General features: G+C 50.2%; 1 protein-coding gene across 3 annotated transcripts in view; it reads left to right on the top strand.

The window, feature by feature from the left end:
- Nucleotides 1-1,269: 1,269 nt before the first annotated feature.
- LOC133109792 (copine-5-like) overlaps nt 1,270-15,374 on the top strand; it is a 138,743-nt gene continuing 124,638 nt past the window's right edge. For all 3 annotated transcript variants that reach the window (XM_061219386.1, XM_061219388.1, XM_061219387.1), the window contains exon 1: nt 1,270-1,711. In XM_061219386.1, coding sequence (XP_061075370.1) covers nt 1,602-1,711 — 110 coding nt within the window. In that variant the 5' untranslated portion in view covers nt 1,270-1,601. The remainder of the gene's footprint in view (nt 1,712-15,374) is intronic.

The following is a 15,374-nucleotide window of genomic DNA, read 5'->3' as shown; positions in this document are numbered from 1 at the left end:
GGCTATGGAATAGCCTATGGTGCAGTTGTCATTAAAGCAGATAACAGCCAAAGCTATAAGTTATACAGTTATACGTTTTTTTATGATTAATTTCGATCACAGGGGTTTACACATCCGAGGCGGTAGTCGGATTACATTTAGAAACGAATTCACATAAACATCTCCGTCTTATTACAGGAAATGTTATTGCATGCTGGAATGGCCGTTTAAGATTATGCGTTACAGCGTGAACACAATTATAATGTAATACATTGTGAGAAGTGGAGGATCATTCGAAAAACCTATTACATGTCAATAAAACAAAGCTGCTTGGTATTTTTATCGAATCAGCTGTGTGAGGTAATGAGGTATGTTTCGATGTATTAGTTGCTTAGCTCCACAAATTGAGCACGATCAAAATCACAGCACACTTTTGGCACGAATCATAAATCTTCCGTTTTGACAAGCCAGGCGCTATCCAGTTGTGTGGTTCTGAAAAGGTAGCGAACAGAAGCCAATACAGCCTGAACACTAAACTCTTTTCACAAAGAACAGCGCACACAGCCATATATATATATATATATATATACAACTGAATGTTTGCACATTGATTGAGCCGTTTGGTTCGCAATGCGTTCCGTGTTTATTTTAGACAACAATCAATGAATTTATTTCATGACAGTTAATAACAAAATGCCGACCAGAATTCTGATTGAATATTCACCAGACACGTGCCTTTTTGGGGACTAAAGGCTTTTATGGCGTTCAATTTATTATGAAACAAAAAAAAAAAACAGCACATCGTTCCCTAGATGTTGTCATATTTTACCATAATCCACAGCATTCGTTTTTAACCGACAGTAGCCCACTTATGTGCAAAGAAGAAGTAACAAGTGAAATAGTGACCAGAATGAGATGTTTGGGAAATGTAATGCTACACAGTTCGTCGCCAACATTAGCTACACCATCAGTGACAGAAACATTTTAGTTCGCACCTTGGAGTTAGGTTCTTCTTGAACAGATGCGTGGAATTGCGATATGCCAAACAAACAAATAATGAAACGCACAAGGAATTAACGAATTAATAAACAAACAAGTGTGGAAGTACAAAGCAACTGTGTTAACGAGCGAACGTAGGCGCTCTCCACGCCTTATAAATCATGCACCTGTTTTTTAGGCAGATTAGTCAATGATACACGCTAACCAATAGAGACGCGGCTCCGCCACGGTCAGGATTCGCCAGCGTGTAAGAGAATGCGAAAAGCAGCAAGAGGAGGGGTTCACGGCTTTTACTCCCAAGACAATTCAGGGCGAGTGGAAATTTCTTTACGGGAGGACGGTAAAGTGCTTAGCACCAGAAGCAGGCATCGCTGCAACCGCTTAATGAGCACCACATATTTACACTTATGTTGGGTCTTCGCGGTATCAAATATTAACTCTTCGTCTTCCCAGCCGTTTTGAAGAATACTTTTGGGTGGGACTATATCGTCTTCTGCTCCGTTCGTTGATTGTCATCAAATTCGCCCGCGGTTTCCGTGGAAGGGTCGAGGGCGTCCACTTTGTGGATCTGAACCGGTGCCAGGCTGTGCGAGTCACGGAGCTGCCCTGAGACACGGGCGATCATGGAGGGAGACGTTATGGACAAACTGGAAGACATGTCTTCAGTCTACGAGTTCGATCCCTTCACTGGCAATATTCCGGCCACCAAAGTGGAAATCACCGTCTCGTGCAGGTAAGCCAAAAGGCGATGACCCGGGTCTAGGCTACTTACAGAAGGATTATAGATCGATTGCCCTGTGGGCTCAATACGTGGACCTCGGATTCTCAGAATCACAGAATCGCGAAATTTGTTTGTAATGATCACAGATTGAGCCTCATCCCCTCCTCTTGGCAAACTAATCAGAGTATAAGACGCACTTCAAAACTAATCAAATCTCTATTGAGTAAATACGACATTGTCATACAACCGTGAGATCGCCCGAACTGGTGGTTAATGATGGCTATGCCATCCGGAGGTTTAGAAGTTTAACTGATTGGATTTGGGCGGGGACGGGGGTGTTTGTTTTGTGAATGATTACCACAATATGCAATGTATAACCCGCGAAGGTATTGTTTTGACAGACAAGTGGGTTGATTTCATTTTGTCGTTGCATGTATTGTACTGCATTCATTCGGCATCGGCATTCATCGGCGCGTGAATTGCATTGATTTGAATTGATCCCCTCTCAATGTACATGCAGTCTAGTAAACGGCCGTCGTGTATAAAATGTGAAACTGTTTCGGTTGAGCTCATATTTACAAGAGCGCGAATAACGCGCGTATTCTTATTTATTTTTTAAGCATCTGTGTTTTCTGACAAGTGTGTGTGGCTGTTTATATCTGTGCGTTATAGCCACAGGCGACTTCATCCGATGCGCTTTGAGCACGGGTACGACGAAGTCCGATGATTTGTGTTAATGTTTGTGCGCTGTGTTGTCGAAGTATAAAATGAAGATGAATTTGGCGCAGTGTTACACGGGTGGAGGTATGCGAAAACTAAAGTAACAGCATGTGGCGCGCGGCTGCCAGGGCTGGGCTCACCACCTATATCTCTGAGCCCGGCGGTGGCGTTCCAGAGCGCCTTGGGCGTTAATACATAATTCATGTTACAGTTAATGCAATTGCTTTAATCAGGCTCCCGTTTTCGCCATGGCCGTCACCGTATATAAAGCGACGCTATCGCTGTGTACTTCAACATATAAAAAAAAATATATATATATGTATATTTTGGTATACTTACACATGCGCAATTGTGTTATTTCTCGAATTGTGGAGCTGCGCTCGAAGGCGAGGCGGTCCGCTTGAAGACTAGGCGCGCGATATTGAAGTGTTATGTATGCGCCACCTGGGAGAGAAATAAATCACTTGACTGAAAATAACATTTTCTCAAAGACACACGTATAATGCCGTATAACGGCTTATGCGCTGAGTGAGCACTTTATTAGGTATTTATTAGACTTATTTTTTATCTTCTGCTGCCTGTTGTAGTCGATCCACTTGAAGGTTTGACGCGTTGTGTCGTCAGAGATGCTCCTCTGCACACCACTGTTGTAATGGGCGGTTATTTGCGTTACTGCCACTTTCAGCTTTGACCAGTCTGACCATTCTTTCCATCTCATTAACAAGGCGTTTCTGCTCACAGAACTGTTGCTCACTGGATGTTTAAAAAAAAAAAAAAAAAAAGGTTTTTGCACTATTCTCTGCAAACTCTCAAGTTTGTTGTGCATGAAAATCCCAGGAGATCAGCAGTTTCTGTGATACTCAAACGACCCTGTCTGGTGGTGTTAATCCTCCCCATCAGAACGTTCACCTTGTGGAATATTGTGAGAAGTTTCTTATTTTGACATTCACCCTCAATGTAGGATATGTATCGATCACTTCTCAAATCAGTGCAGTGCTTGGATCCTTTAAGCCTATAGCTGCTGAAGAGCCTTGGATAGCATTAGAGCACATTAAACCCTGCTCTCCTTTATATCATAGTGCCTGCTAGACTGTTAAAGGAGGTCATTAGCACTGCTTTTCCTGACAGACAGGCCTTCGTCAATAACTCCACCACCACAGAGGCTGCCCCCTCTCTGACGGGCGATGGCCCTCAAATCCAAATCCGGCCCTGCTTTTATTTTCTCCCTGGTAATTAACTGGCCAATTAGTGCTACTGATTGGACAGACTGTCTTCCCACCTGATTCCCAGGTGAAGGGAGGGTGAACACACCTGATTCCCAGGTAAAGGGAGGGTGTACACACCTGATTCCCAGGTAAAGGGAGGGTGTACACACCTGATTCCCAGGTGAAGGGAGGGTGTACACACCTGATTCCCAGGTGAAGGGAGGGTGTACACACCTGATTCCCAGGTGAAGGGAGGGTGTACACACCTGATTCCCAGGTGAAGGGAGGGTGAACACACCTGATTCCCAGGTAAAGGGATGGTGGGAAACCAGCAGTGTCCTGACCCATGAGTAGATGATTATTGCTCTAGAGCACAGGTGTCAAACTCCAGTCCTGGAGGGCCGTAGTGTCTGCTGGTTTTTGGGGTGTTCTGGGTTCATTCAAGTCACTGATTGGTTAAAGTATCTACACGCCTTGTTCTCAAGGCCTTAATTGGCAGCTGATTGAAAGGAAACCGCAAAAACCCGCAGACACTGCGGCCCCCTGGGGATTCAGTTTGACACCCCTGCTCTATGGTGTGATCCAGGGCTGCCCAACTCTGCTCCTGGAGATCTACCGTCCTGTAGGTTTTCACTCCAACCCTAACAAAGCACACCTCATTCAGCAGCTAGAGCAGGGCTGCCCAACCCTGTTCCTGGAGATCTACCGTCCTGTAGGTTTTCACTCCAACCCTAACAAAGCACACCTCATTCAACAGCTAGGGATCTCTTAAGTAGTTGAATAAGGTGTGCCAAATTAGAGTTGAAATGAGAACGAACAGGTTGATAAGATCTTCACAGGAACAGGACTGGGAAGCTCTGGCATAATCTCCAAGCTTGGATCCAGACATTTTGTTGGATTTCCAAACTTTCATTTCTTCTGAAGGCTCTTAAGGAAGTTGTAGCTGACCCGTACCATCTCTGAGCTCCAGTGAGCTCGATGAGTTCCAGTCGGGTTTCAGATTCCACTTCAGCCCCATGCTGAAAGCGACCCACTCCCTCCTCCTGAATGCAGATGCGCAAAAGTACTGCATCCTGGCGTTACATCACCTCAATGCAGCCTCCGTACTGCTCATGATGCTGTGTTAATTGGCTGCCTTTGATCCTGGGATGGGGGGTATCAGGCCGGCTACTGCCTCAACCTGAGGTGAGTCACACTTGTCTGACAGACTGTTCTGAACAGGCTTATCAACATGTCTCTCGAGTGTTAAATCCTGGATGTCAAACACCTTCTTAGGATTAAATTAAGATAAGACGGAGCTCCTGAATACTGACTCCCAAGCTCAGAGAGAGGACACAGAGAGTCACGTTTCTCAGATCTGCGAAACGCATCTCGAGCAAGATACTTAGGGGTGACTTCTGAATCCGATCTGAACTTTGTCTTCCAGCTTAAATAGGATGGATTTTTATCATAATGAGAAACAAGAGACCTGCGAGACTGGCTGTTCCCAAAGCAGAGACGTCTGCGCATGTATTTATTACAAGCGGACTAGTCTACTGTAATGTCATTTCTCTCTTTAAAGGACTATTGAGTGGCTCCAGGTTATTGACAGCTTATTAGCGGGTATTAAGAAACACACCTCTATCCACCTGTTCTAGCCTCGACTACCTGTGTCTTTCAGAATTTATTTTAAGGTACTGCTATTGGTTTTAACGCACTTTGATGGTTCAGCTCCCGAGTTTGTTAATGACTGCAAAGCCGCCGTTATTGATGGCCGAGCTTTCTGTTAATATGCAGCAAAGTTATGCAACTCCTTACCACAGCACAAAATAGAATGTCAATCCTTGGGTAGTTTGTTTAGTAGTTTCGGTAAATTTGGCACTGAATGTGGGGCGAGACATAACTAAGTGTTGGGAAAGGCCAACAGTCTGCAACCTGCACAAACCCCACTGCCAAGTGTAGACATCCGCATTTCTCCTCCGCAATACTTGGTATTGCCTGCTGCTTCTGTTTACACTGCTTAGCCGTACAGAGTAAGAGCAGAGGCAGAGGCTGAGGTTGTTGGAGGAAATCCTCAATGTGGTGTTGACTACAATCTAAGGGGCGGCCTGTAGCGCAGTGGTTAAGCTGCCTGGCTGGGACAGGCAAGGTCGGTGGTTCGAACCTCACACCTCCTCCTCACGCCTCACACCTCCACTGAGCTCCTCACACCTCCACTGAGCTCCTCACACCCGCTCCTCACGCCTCACACTGCCACTGAGCTCCACACACCTCCACTGAGCTCCTCACACCTCCACTGAGCTCCTCACACCTGCACTGAGCTCCTCACACCTCCACTGTGCTCCACACACCTGCTCCACACACCTCCAATGAGCTCCACACACCTCCACTGAGCTCCTCACACCTCCACTGAGCTCCTCACACCTCCACTGAGCTCCACACACCTCCACTGAGCTCCTCACACCTCCACTGAGCTCCTCACACCTCCACTGTGCTCCACACACCTGCTCCACACACCTCCACTGAACTCCCTGACAGCTCCACGCCTCCCTCCTTGGTATGCTGTCCGGTTGGTCTGGAGGACTTCTCGTTGAATAATTCATCATTCCCAGGAATTACGGCGGTCCGGTCTCCCGCGGTGTTCCGACGGGGCCGGGCATAAAACTCCGCTGCCAATTCGGTCCCGGAAGGCTGTCGGAATGCCTTAAGTCATGTGACCGTGATGGTCAGCTCATAACCTCAATTATTCGCCTCGGCAAATGCCAGCCGTATGCTGTCGGCACAGTGTGAGTTGATGATGTCCAATTATTTCATATTTGAAAAAAATAAAAAGTGATCTGGAGAGAAGGGGGCCTTCTCCAGGGGATCACGCTCGTGTGAATGCGTTCGCTCGCTGTACGGTCTCTCCAGAGCCCTTCTCAACGGATGTACGTTTATAATCCACATAACATGACGTTATAATATAACGGCCGTGATGGAAGGTAGGCTGTCCTTATTTGGCACCCTGTGCCGCGCGGCCGAGGCGGGGACCTGCCAGGCTGTCCTTCAGGAAATTTGGTGGCAAGCTGCGTTTGGGCATAATTAATGTCTATAAAAAATACTGACCAGGTTATTTTAAGGCAATGAGCCAGTTTGCTTTGAGTCACAGTGCAAAATGACGAGATGCAATAAGTGACATTGGAGAGTGGAGGTAATAATTTGGGTATTTGAATAGTGTTCCATTAACCAGAGCGACTTTCCCATCTTCTATCGCTGTGTCAGGGCCGTACCTTAACGACCAATTACTCCGCTGCAGCCGTTCCACAACCAAATGCTCTGAGTGGTTTCAAAGCGTCGAAATAACGCGACCTCTGATTTGAATATTAACAGAACATTTCGCTGAAGCTCTGAATGGGTTTTTCATGGACATTATATAGATATTTTATATGCTGAGCCCTCGAAGAGTGAGTTCAGCCTTCAGTTCAACTCACTGCAAGGAACTTCACCGATGAAAAGCGGGAACTGCGTTCCGTTTGGCGTGGCCCGGTGTGAGAAACTCCATTTCCTGTGACTGTGGGCTCCTCACTGATAGGCTAAGGTCTCTTCTGGGTTGAGAGATGCGGAATGTGGAGGATTCTATAATGAACGCTTCTCCGTTTATGCGGTCCACTGAAGTTGCGTACGAAATGGACCGTCTGAATTCATCAGAATCTGTGAGTGTGTTCTGTTCTTCTGTTCAAGCCGCCACTTCCTGTTTGAGAAACCACACGCGTATGGACTCACACACACACACACACACACACACACACACACACACACACACACACACACACACAACGAGCCAGTGTGTGTGCCGTGCACACACTAATTATTGTAGTGAGAACACCAACAATATGGTTTTCAATGTGGGATGTTTGCAGATGATTTTTTCTGGAATTCTGACGTGTTCTACTTGACTGATCATGATATGGTCCAACACCTCCTGCAATTGGCTGCATGTCATTCACTGCGGGTTTCTCTTGTCTTGATTTATGGAAATATAATTGCGCTGAAGCTACTGCTGTGAAGTCGTTTGCATAAAGGATCGCTTTCCGTGTGGGAGCCGGCTTATGCTCATGAAACATATGGCACACGGGCTGGAGTGTTTTATAAAGACAGTTTATAAAGCGTTTTTCATTTCTCACAAGTGTGTGTGTGTGTGTGTTTGTGTGTTTGTCTGTTTATGTGTGTCTAAGGCTGTGCGTGTGTGCGTGTGTGCGTGTGTGCGTGTGTGCGTGTGTGCGTGCGTGTGCGTGTGCGCGTGCACATATGTGTGTGTGTGCGCGCGTGTGTGTGTGTGCGCGCGTGTGTGTGTGTGTGTGTGCGCGTGTGTGTGTGTGTGCGCGCGTGTGTGTGTGCGCGTGTGCCTGTGTGTGCGTGTGTGCGTGTGCGTGTGCGCGTGTGTGCGTGTGTGTGTGTGTGCGCGCGTGTGTGTGTGTGTGTGCGCGTGTGTGTGTGTGTGCGCGCGTGTGTGTGCGTGTGTGCGTGTGCGTGCGTGCGTGCGTGCGTGCGTGTGTGCGTGTGTGCGTGTGTGCGTGTGTGCGTGTGTGCGTGTGTGCGTGTGTGCGCGTGCGCGTGCGTGTGCGTGTGGACAGTATTGCAGTGTCAGTGGTTCATCATTCTGGCTCAGTGATGCAGAACGATGCTCTGATCCAGTGTGAGGGATCATGCTGACTTGCACCCGTCAGTCACAGTGTTTTTAGTGGTCTTATGTAGAGCCGCCATGTTGCCCATCCTGGGGTCCATGCTCATGACTGAGCTTTGGCTGTTTGGGCAGTCTGGAGTCAAACCCGGAATCCTCATGGACTGCAGTGGAAAGAGCTGTTCCGGGTTTTACAGCTAACTCAGTGATCCTGCTCTGTTAAACAGGGCCCTGGCCGATCCTGAACAGTCCACTCCAGTCGAGACCGTCATATGAAACTCCCACCTCTCGCTTTAATAAAAATCAATAGGCTAAGCTACACGACTGGGACCCGGAAGATTGGTGGTTCAAGCCCCGGTGTAGCCACGATAAGATCTGAACAGCTGTTAGGCCCTTAATTGCTCTATGGGCAGTGTGAAAGCGATTTACTAGTCCAGCTTTAGGTTGACGCGCTTCAAACGCTATATCAATTGTCCGGATGATTTGTGGTTATAACAAAAAAATATTTATTGTAGCTCGAAGATTAAATGGATTATGGTACCTTGAGTTTCAGATGGTCCGGGCAACATGGAGGTGCAAATAGTTGGATGATGATCCTATTCCAAAATGTAGCGCTTGTCCCCTGCTTAGTCTAATCAACTCTAAGTTGCTTTGGATAAATCGTCTGCTAAATAACAAATTATTTTATTCAGTGAGTGGTGTGTCTGCAGCAGTGTGTCAGTAAGTGACCTGATTATGTGGATGAGCTTGTTGGACAGACACAGTAACGCCCTGTCTTTATGTACAGACACAGTACCGCCCTGTCTTTATGTACAGACACAGTAACGCCCTGTCTTTATGTACAGACACAGTAACGCCCTGTCTTTATGTACAGACACAGTAACGCCCTGTCTTTATGTACAGACACAGTAACGCCCTGTCTTTATGTACAGACACAGTAACGCCCTGTCTTTATGTACAGACACAGTAACGCCCTGTCTTTATGTACAGACACAGTAACGCCCTGTCTTTATGTACAGACACAGTAACGCCCTGTCTTTATGTACAGACACAGTAACGCCCTGTCTTTATGTACAGACACAGTAACGCCCTGTCTTTATGTACAGACACAGTAACACAGTCTTTATGTACAGACACAGTACCACCCTGTCTTTATGTACAGACACAGTAACACAGTCTTTATGTACAGACACAGTACCGCCCTGTCTTTATGTACAGACACAGTAACACAGTCGTTATGTGAGGGGGAACGTGCCGTTTCCATTCCCCTCAGATGGGGGTCATGATGTGACAGGTTTACACCTCGTTTGGCCTCCCTGCCTCCTTTGCTCGCTGGTCTCCCGCGCCTGTGTGGCTGGGCGGCGTGGAGAGGTGCTTCTGGGTAATCGCTCCTGACCCCTTTCACCGGCGCTGCTGCTTCTGCTCCGCCGTTCCGCTGGGAGAGCTTTCCAGCCCTTCGCTCCGGATATCCTCCGACCTGTCTGTTTCCTGCTCCAGACTGCCTTCCTCAGCTCCGCGAGTTTCAGCCGCTCCTTAAGACACCGTGGCTGAAAATGGGCCGTCGGTGCGTTGTGCCCGTGGGACGGCCGCCATTCCGGCTCTGCTCCTCCTTTACTCCCCACCTTGCTCAGACTCTCATCTTACTGTGCCTGTGGGAGCCCACCGTTCCGGCTCTGTTTCTCCTCCACTCACTCAGATGCTCTTATGTTACTCTGCCTAGGGAGGGCCGCCATTCTGTCTCTGTTTCTTCTTTACTCCTTTACTTGCTCAGACACTCTCATCTTACTGTGCCTGTGGGAGCCCGCCATTCCGGCTCTGTTTCTTCTTTACTCCTTTACTGGCTCCGGTGCTTTGAACCGAAGGTGCCTGGCCGTGGGAGGGCCGCCATTCCGGCTCTGTTTCTTCTGTAGCCCTGTGCTCACTCAGGCAGATGCTCCATGCAGAGGTCAGGCTTCTCTCCCGATGGGGGGCTCCCTGCAGAAGTGTTCTGCGACAGGACCGCGCTTTAATAATGCAGACGATAAACAGCAGTGTCCCAGGGAGGGAGGCAGAGCGTTGGACTGGAACAGAGCTTTCTGAGAGGACCTGGGGGGTGGAAAGTGGCGATGCTTTCACTGACGGGCGCCTGGGGCCTGAAGAGCTGCCCAACCCAGCACCCAGAATCATCTTCATATTATTACTGATCTTTAAGTCATTGTTTTGGTCTCTGATCAGATATGAATATTGAATTATCCTCCTATAAAAAAGTTTATTCATTCATTCATTATCCTAACCCGCTTATCCTGAACAGGGTCGCAGGGGGGCTGGAGCCTATCCCAGCATACATTGGGCGAAAAGGCAGGAATACACCCTGGACAGGTCGCCAGTCCATTGCAGGGCACACACACCATTCACTCACACACTCATACTTATGGGCAATTTAGACTCTCCAAAACTGAATGTCCTAGTTTGAGGACACAGTGTCTTTTAAGGTTCCAATTGTATAAAAACAAAACTAAAAACCTGGCCCTAGGTGCAGTTCTCAAAAATTGAACATGTCTTCAAGGTTCTTGCAGTCAGAACAGGACGCTCTGGCCTATCTTTACTCAGAAAGTTCACCTTTCTGCCCCCATCTGGCGATGTGTTCTCTCTCCCTGTGGGCGATGTGTTCTCTCTCCCTGTGGGCGATGTGTTCTCTCCCCCCCCCCGGGCGATGTGTTCGCCCCCCCCCCCCCCCCCCCGTGGGCGATGTGTTCTCCCCCCCCCCCCTCCCCGTGGGCGATGTGTTCTCCCCCCCCCCGTGGGCGATGTGTTCTCCCCCCCCCCCTCCCCGTGGGCGATGTGTTCTCCCCCCCCCCGTGGGCGATGTGTTCTCCCCCCCGTCCCCCCCCGTGCTCGTCAGGAGGGTGGGGTGGAAAAAGGCGAAATCCGAGGGAGCGCAGAGATGTTGCCTGCCGCTGCCTCCCAGGAGGGGTTCCACCTCTTCCACATGAGCGCGCGGAGACGGGACTGCCCGGAACGCTCAGCGTCATCCCTGCTGCTGCGCCGCGGAACAACCGCCCTCCCAAATGCCAGCGTGCACCCTGGGACACGTCTGAACCGTCTCCCGCCGAAGTCACGAGTCGCTCGCCTGTCCTGGGGGGGGGGGGGGAGGGAGAGGAGAAGGAGCGGAAGTGGCGTTTCACGTAATGATTGTAATTTGGAGGCAATCGCAGCTCCGCTCATTAATACCGCTGTCGGCTGAGATGAGTCAGACGCTCTTTACGGTATCATTACTGCGCGGGGCGGAGACGGTGACGGTGACGGCTGCTCTCCCTCTCCGTCGGGGGAGAGTCACAGATCACCTGTCGGCGTTCTGCAGCCGTATCGGGCCACGGCCGCGCGTAGTCCGCCCAAATAACAGACCTGCCTGCAGGAGCTGCGGATCCAGGTCTGGCGGAGGAGATGGCGACACTCAATTTCACATCGACTGGGATTTAGAGCCTGATTTGATTGGCGTGCTAAAAAGTTGTTGGTTCTCTTACTCTGTCTACCCACACCCACACACACACACACACACACACACACACCCACACACCCACACACACACACCCTCAGACACACGCCAAAACAAAAAAGTCTTCAGCAAGACAGAGTAGAAAGGGTGTGGTTTCTGTTGAAGGGGTCATTGCGGATTGGCTGATGCTGCATAGTGAGGTTATATTGGTCTTTTTCTTGCCCACAGATCCTGGTCGCCATGGCAAAGGGCCAATAAAGGTGTGATAAACACTCATGCGCACACATCGGTGTGTATCAGTCCTTTATTATATCACAGCGTTTATTGCCTGTGTGGACTCTGCTCGCTGATCTAATGGCCAGTGGGGGTTTATATTGTGGGTTTGTGCTCTGACTTAAAGCTGAGAACTGCAGTGGGGGTTTATATTGTGGGTTTGTGCTCGGACGTAAAGCTGATAACTGCAGTGGGGGTTTATATTGTGGGTTTGTGCTCGGACTTAAAGCTGAAAACTGCAGTGGGGGTTTATATTGTGGGTTTGTGCTCTGACTTAAAGCTGATAACTGCAGTGGGGGTTTATATTGTGGGTTTGTGCTCTGACTTAAAGCTGATAACTGCAGTGGGGGTTTATATTGTGGGTTTGTGCTCGGACTTAAAGCTGATAACTGCAGTGGGGGTTTATATTGTGGGTTTGTGCTCTGACTTAAAGCTGATAAGTGCAGTGGGGGTTTATATTGTGGGTTTGTGCTCGGACTTAAAGCTGATAACTGCAGTGTTTGCTGAAGCAAGCTGGTGTCAATCACCAGGCTCAGCGCACGTCGGAGTTCGATCTGCATGAGAAGTGCGGTCTGAAGGTCTGCGAATGGCATTTTGAAGAACTGTACATATTTGGACATCTTAATCCCCCGTTCTCTTCTCTGTGTCTGCCCGGCTGTGCTGGGTGGACTCCTCCAGGTATATCCGTCATTATTCCCAGTTATTGCTTCAAACTGGAATTACCTGCAGTACGTGGTTGACCCTGAAGGGGGCAGTGTGGTGATTGGGCTGGCGTTAGGTCATCAGGGGCCTGCTTTGAATAAACGGATGATCTTCGCCACCTTTATTCCTGTGGCCATTCGGGGTCGCCGTAAACGGGCGAGGGCATAACTGCCCTCTTTATTAGCTCAGGAGACCTGCTCAGGAGACCTGCTTAGGAGACCTGCTCAGGAGACCTGCTCAGGAGACCTGCTCAGGAGACCTGCTCAGGAGACCTGCTCAGAAGACCTGCTCAGAAGACCTGCTCAGAAGACCTGCTCAGGAGAGCTGCTCAGGGCAGGCGGTGACCCTTTGACTGACTGACTGCATCATCGTTACGGACCCTCTGACTCTGTGGAGAAACACCACCGCTGCCTTTTCCCCGTGCGTGTGCGTGTTCCTCCCTGCGTGTGCGTGTTCCTCCCTGCGTGTGCGTGTTCCTCCCTGCGTGTGCGTGTTCCTCCATGCGTGTGCGTGTTCCTCCCTGCGTGTGCGTGTTCCTCCATGCGTGTGCGTGTTCCTCCATGCGTGTGCGTGTTCCTCCCTGCGTGTGCGTGTTCCTCCGTGCGTGTGCGTGTTCCTCCCTGCGTGTGCGTGTTCCTCCCTGCGTGTGCGTGTTCCTCCCTGCGTGTGCGTGTTCCTCCCTGCGTGTGCGTGTTCCTCCATGCGTGTGCGTGTTCCTCCATGCGTGTGCGTGTTCCTCCCTGCGTGTGCCTCCCTGCGTGTGCGTGTTCCTCCGTGCGTGTGCGTGTTCCTCCGTGCGTGTGCGTGTTCCTCCCTGCGTGTGCGTGTTCCCCCTGCGTGTGCGTGTTCCCCCTGCGTGTGCGTGTTCCTCCCTGCGTGTGTGTGTGTTCACCCTGTGTGTGCGTGTTCCTCCCTGCGTGTGCGTGTTCCTCCCTGCGTGTGCGTGTTCCTCCCTGCGTGTGCGTGTTCCTCCCTGCGTGTGCATGTTCCTCCCTGCGTGTGCATGTTCCTCCCTGTGTGTGCGTGTTCCTCCATGCCTGTGCGTGTTCCTCCCTGCGTGTGCGTGTTCCTCCCTGTGTGTGCATGTTCCCCCTGCGTGTGCATGTTCCTCCCTGCGTGTGCGTGTGCGTGTTCCTCCCTGCGTGTGCGCGTTCCTGCAATCATGGACTCTGTTCATCATTTCTCGCACCTGGGGTAGTTTCTGCAGCTGCGCGGGGGCGGGGGTAAGGGGGGGGGGGGTTATTTCTGCATAATTGCCCCGCTGCCCCCCGCTGTGGCCGGAGCGGGAGCGCGGTGAAAGGCGATATGATTCCGTTTGAGGAGCCCGGCGCCATGTCAAAGCCCCGCCGCCCGTCCTGAGACGCCTCTCTGCACCGGCTCCTGGAGCTGCCGCGTCGGAGACAATCACAGGATAACTCCCCCCCGCTGCGCCGCCCAGGCTTCGCATAGTACCCGCTCCGGGGCGGCGGGATTACGGCCGGGCTCACAGGGCATGATTCCTCCATGCAGGGGCGTGCGCCGAGCCGTGTGGGGGCCTGGAGCAGCGATATTAAGAACGCCCAACGTTTCAGCGTTTCAGCGCGCTGCCAGGATGCTGCGCAGACCTGCGGCACTTCAGAAGTGTATTTCCCCCGAGACTGTATTCTGTTTTATCACACCGTTTCAAAAAGGATTCAATTTATTGTGACACGGTTTTTATTGTGATTCAGATACTGGCTGTTTGTGGAGTGGGGGAGGGGTGCTGATGCTGTTGGCTCTTTGAGGGAGTAAGAGTGTGTGTGTGTGTGTGTGTGTGTGTGTGTGTGTCTGAGAGAGTGGGTGTGAGAGAGTGTGTGTGTGTGTGTGTGTGTCTGAGAGAGTGGGTGTGAGAAAGTGTGTGTGTGTGTGTGTGTGTGTGTGTGTGAGTCTGTGTGTGCATGTGCGTGTGTGCGTGTGTCTGAGAGAGTGTGTGTGTGTGTGTCTGAGAGAGTGTGTGTGTGTGTGTGTGTGTGTCTGAGAGGGTGAGAATGAGTGTGTGAGTTTTTGCATGCATGTGTGGGAGTATGTGTTGGCTTTGAGAGAGTAAAGCACATGTGTGATTGCACTTATCACTGGTGTCTCTGCTCCCACGGCTGATAGTGGTGTATGTGTGTGTATGTTTGTGTGTGTATGTGTATGTTCTTGTGTGTGTGTGTATGTGTGTGTGTGTGTGAGTTGGTGTAACGAGGAAGTCCGAGATGGGATTTGAACCCCCGGCCTCTCACTCATCCGATATTTGTTGGACGAACGTTACCAGCCATCTAAAGACAAGCTTACCCCCAGCTTCAATTACGTCATCAGGGAGCGTTGTCGCAGTAACCTGCTCTAAGCCTTCGCTTTCCTGCACTGTGGTTACTAGCGACCTAACCGAGCTGTGTGTGTGTGTGTGTGTGTGTGAGAGTCTGTGTGTGCGTGTGAGTGAGTGTGTTTGTGTGTGTGTGTGTGTGTGTGTGTGTGAGAGAGAAGGTATGTGTGTGTGTGTGGGAGAGTGAGAGAAGGTGTGTGTGTGCATGTGTCTGTGTTGGCTTTGAGAGAGCACATATGTAATGGCATTTACTGGAAGCATGGCTGGTCGTAAGATTGAATGTGTGTGTGAGTGTGTTTAGGGTGGGTATGTGTGGAGGTTGGGGCGGGGTAGGGGTA

Source organism: Conger conger, chromosome 14 (genome assembly GCF_963514075.1).
Source record: "Conger conger chromosome 14, fConCon1.1, whole genome shotgun sequence".
NCBI lineage: Eukaryota > Metazoa > Chordata > Actinopteri > Anguilliformes > Congridae > Conger > Conger conger.
This window is presented reverse-complemented; position numbering and strand designations above follow the sequence as displayed.